General features: G+C 39.1%; 1 protein-coding gene across 3 annotated transcripts in view; it reads left to right on the top strand.

Moving 5' to 3' along the window:
• Window positions 1-438: 438 nt before the first annotated feature.
• Window positions 439-12,136, top strand: part of LOC128698558 (protein ABHD13) — a 29,636-nt gene continuing 17,938 nt past the window's right edge. Inside the window, exons 1-7 of one of the 3 annotated variants that reach the window (XM_070103792.1) lie at window positions 439-1,156; window positions 5,165-5,262; window positions 6,393-6,931; window positions 7,210-7,441; window positions 9,307-9,500; window positions 10,891-11,054; window positions 11,445-11,657. In XM_070103792.1, coding sequence (XP_069959893.1) covers window positions 6,634-6,931; window positions 7,210-7,441; window positions 9,307-9,500; window positions 10,891-11,054; window positions 11,445-11,657 — 1,101 coding nt within the window. In that variant the 5' untranslated portion in view covers window positions 439-1,156; window positions 5,165-5,262; window positions 6,393-6,633. Of the gene's footprint in view, window positions 1,157-4,655; window positions 4,792-5,164; window positions 5,263-6,392; window positions 6,932-7,209; window positions 7,442-9,306; window positions 9,501-10,890; window positions 11,055-11,444; window positions 11,658-12,136 lie in introns of those variants that run through there. The other 2 variants (XM_053790835.2, XM_053790837.2) reach the window with 2 other exon arrangements.

The raw sequence follows: 12,136 nt of genomic DNA, 5'->3' as shown, positions 1-12,136 counted from the left end.
TGGTGTCGATCACTCTCTCAGGCACCTACCCTGCCCTAGAAGGGTTAGGCGTGGTGTCGATGTAGTAGTAGTAATTATATCTTTATTATTAGTAGTAGTAGTAGTAGTAGTAGTAGTAGTAGTAATTATATCTTATTATTATTATTATTTGTATTATTATTATTAGTAGTAGTAGTAGTAGTAATTATATCTTATTATTATTATTATTTGTATTATTATTATTATTATTAGTAGTAGTAGTAATTATATCTTATTATTATTATTATTATTAGTAGTAGTAGTAATTATATCATTATTATTATTATTTGTATTATTATTATTAGTAGTAGTAGTAGTAATTATTTATTATTATTATTATTTGTATTATTATTATTAGTAGTAGTAGTAGTAGTAGTAATTATATTTTATTATTATTATTATTATTGTATTCAAGTTATCCATAGGAATGATAGGAGTCATTTTACCTGGGGGGGGGGAGTATGAGTGAGTCATGTGTGATCCGAGGAACGGGACGGTAGCTCCAATTCCTGGAATCACGAGCCCTTCACCGGCATCAAGGTATCCCCAGTGAAGAGCTGATAGTATCACTGCTGTCCCCCGACGTGACCTCTCTACTCTGACGTGACCTCTCTACCCTGACGTGCTCTCTACTCTGACGTGACCTCTCTCTGACATGACCTCTCTACTCTGACGTGACCTCTACCCTGACGTGCTCTCTCCTCTGACGTGACTTCTCTCTGACATGACCTCTCTACTTTGACGTGACCTCTCTACTCTGACGTTACCTCTCTACTCTGACGTTACCTCTCTACTCTGACGTGGCTCTCTACTCTGATGTACTCTCTCTACTCTGACGTGACCTCCGTCATGAATTGTGACCTTCCTTATACATATAAAGATAGATATAATTAATTATGACTATTTAACAGCTTACAATGATAGTGTGACCTGCATTTAGTGTTAAGTGACCCCCTTATGTATACCACGTCTCCTTTAAGCCAACGAGGTCACTATAATACAACGACCTCAGTTACGCCTCGACTACCGCCTTGCCAGACGTGTCGGCATCTTCCTTTGTTAGCCGAGGCTAACCTCACTTAACATAAACAAAATACTAGTATTTACACACCATAAAAAAATGCGAGTTAGGAACCTGGTAAGAAAATTAATGTATATATATATATATATATATATATATATATATATATATATATATATATATATATATATATATATATATATATATATATATATATATATATATAAGAACACTGTAATATAGTAACCATGTATAGTGATCATTAATATTTATTGATACTCACAAGAGCAGAATAATAATGTGATAGCAATGTCTGGTAATTAATATTAAAGCAGAATAATAAAGTGTATAGTAATAAGTTACGGAGGAGAGTAATAATAATTCCCGTGTCTAGTGATGTGAGTAACTTCACAATACTTTGTAAATTATAAAAATAAAACACTTTTTGTATGGTTCATATCACTTCTGTTTTTCCATGTCCTTCCGAGTACTGATTAAACCTACGTTATGGATACCTGGAGGGGGTTTAGGGGGTCAACGCCCCCAGGGTCAGGTCCGTGACCAGGTCTCGCAGTGGATCAGGGCCTGATCAACCAAGCTGTTGCTTTTAAACCAACATACGAACCACAGCCCGGCTGATCAGCTACTGACTTTAGGTATCTATTCAGCCCCTCTTGAAGATAGCCAGGGGTTTATTATGATCCCCCTATGTATGCTGGGAGGCAGTTGAACAGTCTTGGGCCCCTGACATTGTGTTGTCTCTAATCGTACTTGTGGCACCCCTGCTTTTTATTGGGGGGGATGCTGCATCGTCTACTGAGTCTTGCTTTCGTAGGGAGTAATTTTTCGTGTACAGATTTGGGACTAGTCCCTCTAGGATTTTCCAAGTGTATATTTTCGTGTATCTTTCTCGCCTGCGTTCCAGGAGCGCAGGTCAGGGGACTTCCCAGCAATTGAGGTGCTTTATTGTACTTAAACGTGAAGTTAAAGTTCTCTGAATATTCTACAAGTCTGCAGTTTCGCCTGCCTTGAAAGGGGCCGTTAGTGTACATCAATATTGCAGCCTAGAGAGAACAAGCGATTTGAAGAGGATCATCAATGACTTGGAATCCCTACTTTTGAAGGTTTTCATTATCATATCATTTTCCTAGTACATGTGGTAGATACATCGTTGCGATCTTTTCAAGTTGATTCTTTGACATTATCACTTCCAGGTCTTTCACATTAGTTTTCCGTTCTATTGTGTGGCTGGAATTTGTTTTATATTCCGATCCAGTTTTTATTTCCTCGCGTTTTCCATAGCGGAATAATTGAAATTTGTCTTCATTGAACTTCATATTATTTTTTGAGACCCATTTAAAGACTTGGGAGATTTGCAGTGTAGTCAATGGATGATACTGTCATGCAAATTCTGGTATCATCAGCAAAAGAGGACACGGTGCTGTGGCTTACATCTCTATGTTAGATATGAGGATAAGGATAAAGATGGGAGGAAATACTGCACCTTGTGGAACAACTAATCTCACTGTAGCCGCCACTGACCGTACTATGTTTACTATTGCTCTTTGTGTTCTATTTGACAGGAAGTTATAGATCCATCTACCCACTCTTCCTGATATTTCTTTATCACGCATTTTGTGTGATATTACACCATTTGTCGAAGGCTGTCACAAAGTCTGTGTATACGACAACTGCATTCTGTTTGTCCTCCAGAGCATCCAAGACTATGTCATAGTGGTCCAGGAGTTTGAGAAGCAGGAGCGACCATCCAAAACCATGTCATAGTGGATGGAACAAAATTATACACTGTACACGTATTTATAATGGAACAATACACTGTATGCACGTTATAATGGAACAAAACTATACAGTGTACACGTTATAATGGAACAAAGCTATACACATGTTATGATGGAACAATACACTATACATATGCTGTAATGGTACAATACACATGTTATAATGGAACAATGCACTATACACATCAATACAACCAGGAACAAGTGGTATTAAGCAATAACACACTGTGGCTAGCCGGGGGATTGAACCCATGTTGTTTTAGTCCTCCTCGTGGGAAGCAAGTCAAAATTCACGACGCTCTAAACCAGTGGACCAAACAATCCTACCAACATTATGTGCCTAGCGACCTAGGCTTCCTTCATGATGCCAGGACATACGTTGGTGTGACAACCTCACAGCTAATTTATTCTACTCCCGCTTGATGTCGCTGTATAGCCCTTGTGGTTTAGCACTTCTTTATTATAACAATAATCCCGCTTGATATACCAGCCTTCACAACCATGAACAAGCAGTACACTATAATAATAATAATTTATTTTTACAAGTACATGTACAGGGAATATAGGCCTAGCTGAAAGCCACATGTTACGCAGAACATTTCGGGCAAATTAGGTCAATTTTGTCTCCAGGATGCAACTCACACCAGTCGACTAGCACTTGTGTACCTATTTTACTGATGCGTAAACAGGGACAGCAGGTGACCTAAGGAAACACGTCCTGATGTTTTCAACCGTACCGGTGATTCAAGAAATCGTAATGACACGATTGCAAATAAACCATACCCCCGGCCGGGATTGAACCCGCGGTCATAGTCTCAAAACTCCAGCCCGTCGCGTTAGCCACTAGACCAGATTCGTCTGTAAAAACTTGCATTTGTGGTCACAGAGGTGCCTGTGCTAACTTTCCTATGGTGTAGAAATATACCTAGTTGGATGAATCTTATTGTGGCTAGCTGGTCTAGTGGCTAACGCGACGGGCTGGAGTTTTGAGACTCTATGACCGCGGGTTCAATCCCGGCCGGGGGTATGGTGTACCGGTGATCGAACCACGTACCTCAGTGTGTGAGCTGAGTGCGCTACCAACCCAGCTACGGAACATTGCATCATGTCTATACCCTGACACAGCTTGTTAATTCTTGTGGAAGTTGTTATTTTGCAAGACATTAGAAAAAAAAAATATATTTGGGACGTGCAGGACGTGAGGGCCAATCAACGTCTAGTATTGACACTCTTGGCCAAACAGCACGAGCATAGACAAAGACGCTCTAGTCGAGTATACACCGCTGGCGGAGTAAGGTTAAGTTACCCAAAGTTTAGTTTGAATTTCGTTATTTTAGGTTGAATTTCGTTATTTTAGGTTGGATTTCGTTATATTAGGTTGAATTTCGTTATTTTAGGTTGAATTTCATTATTTTTGGTTGAATTTCGTTATTTTTGGTTACATTCTTTGGATTTATACAACATAAATCAGTGTCCCGGTGGCCTGGTGGCTAAAGCTCCCGCTTCACACACGGAGGGCCCGGGTTCGATTCCCGGCGGGTGGAAACATTTCGACACGTTTCCTTACACCTATTGTCCTGTTCACCTAGCAGCAAATAGGTACCTGGGTGTTAGTCGACTGGTGTGGGTCGCATCCTGGGGGACAAGATTAAGGACCCCAATGGAAATAAGTTAGACAGTCCTCGATGACGCACTGACTTTCTTGGGTTATCCTGGGTGGCTAACCCTCCGGGGTTAAAAATCCGAACGAAAATCCGAACGAAATCTGTCCATCAAAACAACAACCTAATATTGGACATTTTTAGTAATAAATTACAGTAAAACTCAAAAGGGCTGGACATCCATAATTACCGAGCTGTTTGACCCCTAAGAGTTTAGCTCTTCCCCGTCAACATGTCAGCAGGTCATTGCCTCTCATGACGTTCAACGAGCGACAAGTAAACCAGCGAATTGGTGAATATACCTGTTAAATCATCCTTAACAGCCTCGTTAATCTCCCAATATTTATCATCATATTTATCTTCATAATTTAAGTTTACATTGCGTCATTTAAAAGTTAAATATTTACAAGTGTGAGCAGTCACTGGGGTGGCCATAAGTGCAGGAAAATATTAAAGAAAGTATTGAATTCTATATAAGTAAGATACGGGATATTATAATAGAATAATCTCCTATAAGATAAAGGTTCTAGATTCTCTTTTGTCTAGTTTAGCTTCAGGTTCTGGCTTACTCACACCTTTATTATATCATCTGATCCTTCAAAACAAAACAAATCTGCCGTGTGGAAGAAGGAAATTTTTTTGTAATGGCCTTTTTTCTCCTCCAGTGGGATTAATAAGAACCTGGAGAGCCGAGAGACAGCTGGTTATTAGTGACTGTGAGAGATATAAGCCAACAGAGGAGAGGAGAGAAGGCTGGGAAGTGGTGAGTGCAGAGATGGCTTTAATATTTCTGTGCTGGGAATCTATACATATTTATCTAAATTAATGAAAAACAATATAAGGATTCTGTTGAAAATATATCTTCTTGAGGATTTGGAGGGATATTCTGGGTTAAGTCATTATAATATGTGTATTTTGTATATCAGTACTATGTTAGATGTTGAAAGTAAGTACTGTACGTGACCTGTTATTACCAATGTTTAAGTAAGTTTATTTTTGTACAGGTACACATAAGTACAGTTATCATACATAGTAACATGTGTAAATTACCTGGGATAACCCAAAAAGTCAGTGACTCTCTTTCCATTGAGGTCCTTGAATGTATTGTACTTGGTCCATATGGGGAAGTACGTGTTCAAGGACCCCAATGGAAGTAAGTCACTTTGTCTGACTTTTCTTTGGGTTATCCTAGGCAGCTACAGGATAGAACTGTGCTCGTGGTGACCTGTCTTCAATAATTTCTTTATCATATTTTTTTGAATTTACAATAATGTTCCAGTCGTAGTTTGATTACCCGGCTGGGCCAGACGTTCAGACAAATTTCCATTAGTAAGTTTATTTAGGTACAAGTACACATATGTACAATTATCATACATGGTTAAACATGTGTGTAACTTGCCTATGATAACCCAAGACAGTCAGACAAAATGACTTATTTCCATTGAGATCCCCTGTTCACCTAGCAGTGAATAGGTACCTGGGTAATAGTTACTATAGTGTAATAGTAGATGGTGGGGGAGGGAATACACAAAAGCAGCAGTTAAAAACAGTTAGACTAACACAGTTATGCATAACCAAGGCAGTTTGCTAGTGGTAAAATCTTTGGCAGTGTGCTACAATTATAAACTTGGCGCAGTAACTGTGCACACTTTTTGCTTAATTTCTGGAGACCCCTGAGCTGCAACCCCTAAAGCTTAACCTGGTCCTGGTACTAATTGAAGTGAACACAACATCACTGTTGTGTTGTTTCTGGGCCACAGTAAACTGTGGATAACTGAAACCGCGGATACTGAATCTGTTGATACGGGGGTCTTGCTATGTGTACTATGTTTTTTGTTGCCTTGTTATTTATGCAGCCCTTTACTAAACATAATAAATGCTCTTGTTTTTCAGGAATGGAATCCCCTAAGAGCTGCTTGTTTTCAGGTTCACCTGCATCTTCAAGAAGAATTTTTTAAGTGATTGTCATGGAAACATTCTTGGCAGAAACTCAACCTTGTTATAAATTAGGAAGAAATTTTATTAAAGCCAACAAAATTAAGAGATAGAATTATGACAGTAAAGACTTTGTGCTACAGGAAAGTCTATATAAACTGCCTTTTCTAAATCTCTGTAAAGTGTATTCCTAACATAAATGGTTAGGTCCATCGGTATGGCTTCGAGTGACCTAGAGAGCGGGCAGTCATGCTTGCCGCCCAACCCGCCGCCACGGCCAAGAGTCTGCCACCACCACCATCACCATGACTGTGAAGATGAGATGACCCCAAAGCAGAAAGCGGACTTTGCAGTAATCAAATTTGTAGCTGGGCTGGTACTGACGGTGATGAGGAAATTTTGGTTTACATCTGGAACAGTGATTATTTTAATATTTGTACTTTTCTGGCTGTATGGAGGATTCCTGGCCTTTGTTCTCCTTCTCTTTGCCTTCTCAGGTGAGAAAGAAAAAAATGGCGTTTAGTTTTGTATATCCATAAAGAAACAGTTCAGCTCTTGTCAGAATTTGATTTTATGTACAATATGTATTAATGTTTATTTATAAATAATATAAATTGAAACTGTCAGCAGAATAATAAATAATTCTGATCTGTGTATTACAGTATTAATCATTTGGTAAATTATTCACAGTTTACTATTATAATTTTATATCTCTCATTATTTTCCTTCATATTTGTCAACTTGGCATTCTCACATTAAGATATTTTACCTGCAGGAGTAGTTTACCAGATCAGCGACCTGCTTGTCTATTGGCCCAACTTTCCCCCGGACTCTCGCGTGTTAGTGCAACCTCCCTCCTCTATTGGCTTGCCATCAGAGAACCTGTTTTTGTATGCACGTGATGGGACCAAACTTCATGCCGTTTTTGTCAAGCAGGATTCCATGGCTGTGAAGTCTGCACCAACCTTTGTTTATTTTCATGGCAATGCAGGGAATTTGGGTCATAGGTGAGTTTGTGCATTTTTTTTAAAGGGTATTGTGTGATACTCTTATCAATAGCTTTACTAAAATCCAAGTAAATAATATTGTATTCTTTATCATGAAAGTTAACCATCTGTGTGCAGAAGTTTTAATACATTGCAAGAGATACTATACTTTCAATTATGTACTCGCCCATATATGGTTGCAAGGATCGAGTCCTGGCTCCTCACGCCACCTCTCAAATTGTCCCTTGCCAGATTCACTCCCTGCTAGTCTTGTGGGCACTATCACACCTGCTCTTAAAATGTATGGAGCCTGTCTTCATCAGGGTCATTCCACATCCAGACTATCCTAAGACTGAGGAAATACTTCGACATCCCTGTGGCTCGGTAGCCTGTCCTATTCTACCCTATCAATTCCTCTGAATATTTTGTATGTTATTATGTCTCCTTGGTCCTTCTGTCCTCCATTGTCATTAAATTAATTTCATTAATCTTTCTTTGTAGCTCATAGTTTAGTACTTTGTTTTGATTGTAATAATAATTTGTTGCTCATATCCCTTAGTTCTGAAACTAGTCTTGTTGCATACCTCTACTTTCTCGGGTGTGGGTTCAGTGCTGGTGCTGCATGCTCCAAGATGGGTCTGGCATATGTTGTATAGAGAGGCCAGAATGTCTTTGTTGAGGTTCCTGAAAACTACTCGCAGATTTGCCAGATGAATATTGGCTTCAGAGACTATTTGGTTGATGCGAGTCTCTGGGAACATATGCTGAAAATGGCAGTGCTTCAGTGCTTATCAGTTCTTACCTTCCTGTTTCTACCAGTGAATTCTGTCCCCTGCAATATCTTCAAGATCTTCCACCTCACCTTTGACAGGATTTAAGACCCCATTCTCATGCTGCAGCTTCATATCATTCCAGACCATGGAGCTGCTCTTCTCCAGGCTGAAGGGCTGACTACCTCAATACTATTTCTCCAAGGTTGATGGACTAATTACATCATCATCATCATTTCACTACTGCCTCTGTATTTGACTGAAGAAGCCACTGTGTAATAGAAACTTTTCAACAATAAAGATACTCGACTGTTCCACGTGTGCCTTACTCGTCAATTCTGGCAACATGCTGGGAACTGTGCTCACCCCTAAGTCTTTTGCTCTGAGTGAGGTCTACAGCTTCAATCTTCTGAATTTGTACTGTGTCTGGTCTTCTGGCCTCTTCCCCAATCTTACATTTGCTGGGGTGAATGCCATAAGTCTTATTATTTTCCATTGTCATTCATATAAGATGCCATGGAATTGGCTGTTTGAAAAATGCCTAATTACCCTTTAGTGCAGCTGTAAATACATGACATTTGTAAAATGAAGGTAATGGAGGTACATCATGATTCATATGATTGTGAACACATTAAGTTCAAGTAGCAAAGGTAATGGTGAGTGTGTTGACTCAGTGTGTAAGGAGTTACATGGCCTTAAAAAAAAGTTTGGGAACTACTGCCCAAAAGTGTTTCAGCAAAATTGAGGTGGTAGTGGAACAGTATTATTTTTTATCTTTTATTAAACCTCAGAATGAGTGGGGTTTTAACCCATGACAAGTAAGTCTTAAAACTGCAGGTCAGTGCATAAGCCTCTCGGCCAGCTGGCCTGGCCTAGCCTGAAGTTTTAAGACCGTTCTCCTTAGGTTTGAACCCCACCCCTATCTTTTTTGAAATGTAGTGTAGGTGTGCCTTTGAAAAGACAGTGGAGTAATTGATGATGAAGGTGTTTCTTCTTTTTCAGATCACCCTGCCTTGGTGGGAAATGGCCATTGTTAAAAAAAAATAGTTGATCTCTTCTGGAATTACCCATTATGCTGTACTTTATTCTGATTTAATGATTTTTATACATGTACAGGCTAAGCAATGTATATGGAATGTATCGATGGCTTGGCATCAACCTGCTGTTGTTGGAGTACCGTGGCTATGGACTGAGCGAGGGCACACCCTCTGAAGAAGGGCTTTATCTTGATGCTCAAGCTGCTATATCCTACCTCAAGACAAGATCAGATATAGATCAAAATAAAATAATAGTATTTGGTAGATCATTAGGTAAGAAATTTTTTATGATTTATTATACATGACATACTTGTATCTCTCATTGACAGTGAATCTTTAAAACTGTACTTGCAGCACTGTATGACCCTAGTGAGTCATACAGATGCTTCTTGCTTTACTGTGGTTTGACTTACAATATTTTGACTTTACGATGGTGGAATAGCAATACACATTCTGTACTGTACATTTATTGATAGGATAAACTTTTATTCATTTATTTACTTTTAAATGCGTACTGGTATTTAGTTACAGTAATTATTTGTTTATTTATTATTCAATAACAGTAGTTATTTATCATATTCAACTTGGGATATTTTCACTTTACGATGAGTTCATAAATGAAACACTTGTGCAGCATTTATGTATCTTTATTCTGGAAACATTTTACCAAGCAGTGGCTTCTTCAGTTCGAGGTCAAGGGACCGATTACTTCAAACTCCTCTTCCACCTTTCTCTGCATTGGACTGAAGAAGCCACTGCATGGCAAAACATTTTTGGAATAAAGATACCCAAATGTTCCACAAGTGTCTCGTTTGTTTACACTTGCTATGGGTTCATCAGAACATAACCCCATCGTAAAGAAAGGAGCACCTGAAATTCTGAAAAATATGACGTGGTTGGTTCGTATAGGAGTTTCTTCAAAGGATTGAGGCATAAGAGGTAATGAGGTATTATGCAGTATTTAGGTATCATTGTTATAAATGCATATACTGGTATAAACTTGACATGCTGTTGCAGTGTGAGCAGGGTAATGTATATGAAGGGATTCAGGGAAACCGGCAGGCCGGACTTGAGTCCTGGAGATGGGAAGTATAGTGTCTGCACTCTGAAGGAGAGGTGTTAGTGTAGCAGTTTTATAACTGTAGTGTAAGCACACCTCTGGCAAGATAGTGATGGAGTGAATGATGGTGAAAGTTTTTCATTTTTGGGCCACCCTGCCTTGGTGGGAAATGGCCATTGTGTTAATAATAAAATAATAAAAATAAACCTTGGTAATAGATATTGACAAATTGGTTTAGAAAGACATGTTAGCAAACACTAAGACATATTTATTAGACAATGTTTCATTCCTGTAACCCCTGATCACTCTAGAAGTGACTGAAGCTTTTTCCATTAAGAACATAAGAATGGAGGAACATTGCAGTAAACCTACTCTCCCATACAAGGCAGGTTCTTCTCAAAACCAACCATTCCCACCCACCTATTTGTCCAACTTTTTCTCAAAGCTACCCAAAAATTTGCTTCAGTACCTCAGGTACTAATCAAACCCAGCCCTTTTCACTTGTATATTAGGGTATGGTGTTCCATGAATGAGCATAGCATTGTTAGGTAAAGAAGTTATTATGAACTGAGCAGTGACTAACAGAAGAACATAAATTTTGAGGTGGAGCAGTGGCCGTGGACTGTGTGAGCCGGACAGAGATCAGCAGCAGAGTGGCAGGAGTGGTGATTGAAAATACTTTTACATCTATACCAGATATGGCCAAGGTGCTCTTCTCTGGTGTGAAAGTTCTTGCTAAATTACCTCACTGGTGTCACAAGAATAAGGTTAGTTTATATTCTGCTAATAAGATGGCTTGTATATCTCCTTGAGAATTATTCTATTATTGTATCTTTCTTTTTATGACACATTCCTTCAGGATGTTTTTTTTTTTTTTCACATTTCAAGCTGAGTAGTCTTTGTTGTCAGTATATTAGAAGATCCATGCAGTTTTAGTGTTTTTTGTGGAGATGTTTTGCAGTTTTTGAGCTGTAATACTGGCACACCTCTGGCAAGACAATGTTGGAGTGAGTGATGATGAAAGTGTTTTCTTTTTTTCATTTTCATGTCACCCTGCCTTGGTGGGTAACAGCCTGTGTGTTAAAATACAACAAAAAATAACATTTGAGAACAACAATATTTTTAATTTGTAAATGCTATCTTCTGTGTCTCCACAGTACCTGTCTAAATACAAAATGTGCCGAGTGGTAGTGCCAACGTTGTTCCTCTCGGGCCAGGCTGACTCCCTGGTACCTCCCCGCATGATGATGGAGTTGTACCATTGTTGTGCTTCGCCAGCAAAACGTCTTATGCAGTTCACTCAAGGTTCACATAATGAGACCTGGAAATGCCCTGGGTATTATCAAGTGTTGGCTCACTTCTTGGATGAGGTAAGTTTTGCCAGCATGGCAGGGCCCAGCATATACAACACCATCTTTTCGGTGTTCCACATTTTTGTTGGCTTCAAATAGAGCCGTTGTTCATTATGTTCCAGCCACTGGCGATTCTTACCAGAGGGCGGAACAGTGGCTCAATTGAAAGCCAACGACAATATGGAACATTGAAAATAGGTGCTTTGTATGTGGGGCCCTCCTGTATATAATTGGAAAGAATAAGCTGCAGAACTGGGGGCTGGAACAGTTAATATCTAACCCACAATTTGGAATGGACACTTGGAGAAAATTAAGGTTCATTATTAAACTCCTTCACAATGGTTATGGACAAACTGACTTAATGTAGCGTGTGCATGTTCATTGTTACTGTCGGTTTGTTGAGGTTCCTGAAGGCTACTCATAGAATTACCAGATTAGTATTGGTTTCAGAGATTATTTGGTTGATGCGATTCTCTGGCAACATGTTAGGAACTTCA

The sequence above is a fragment of the Cherax quadricarinatus genome, chromosome 88, assembly GCF_038502225.1.
Source record: "Cherax quadricarinatus isolate ZL_2023a chromosome 88, ASM3850222v1, whole genome shotgun sequence".
Taxonomy (NCBI): domain Eukaryota; kingdom Metazoa; phylum Arthropoda; class Malacostraca; order Decapoda; family Parastacidae; genus Cherax; species Cherax quadricarinatus.
The sequence above is the reverse complement of the archived record's forward strand: the minus strand, read 5'-3'. Positions and strand labels throughout refer to the sequence as shown.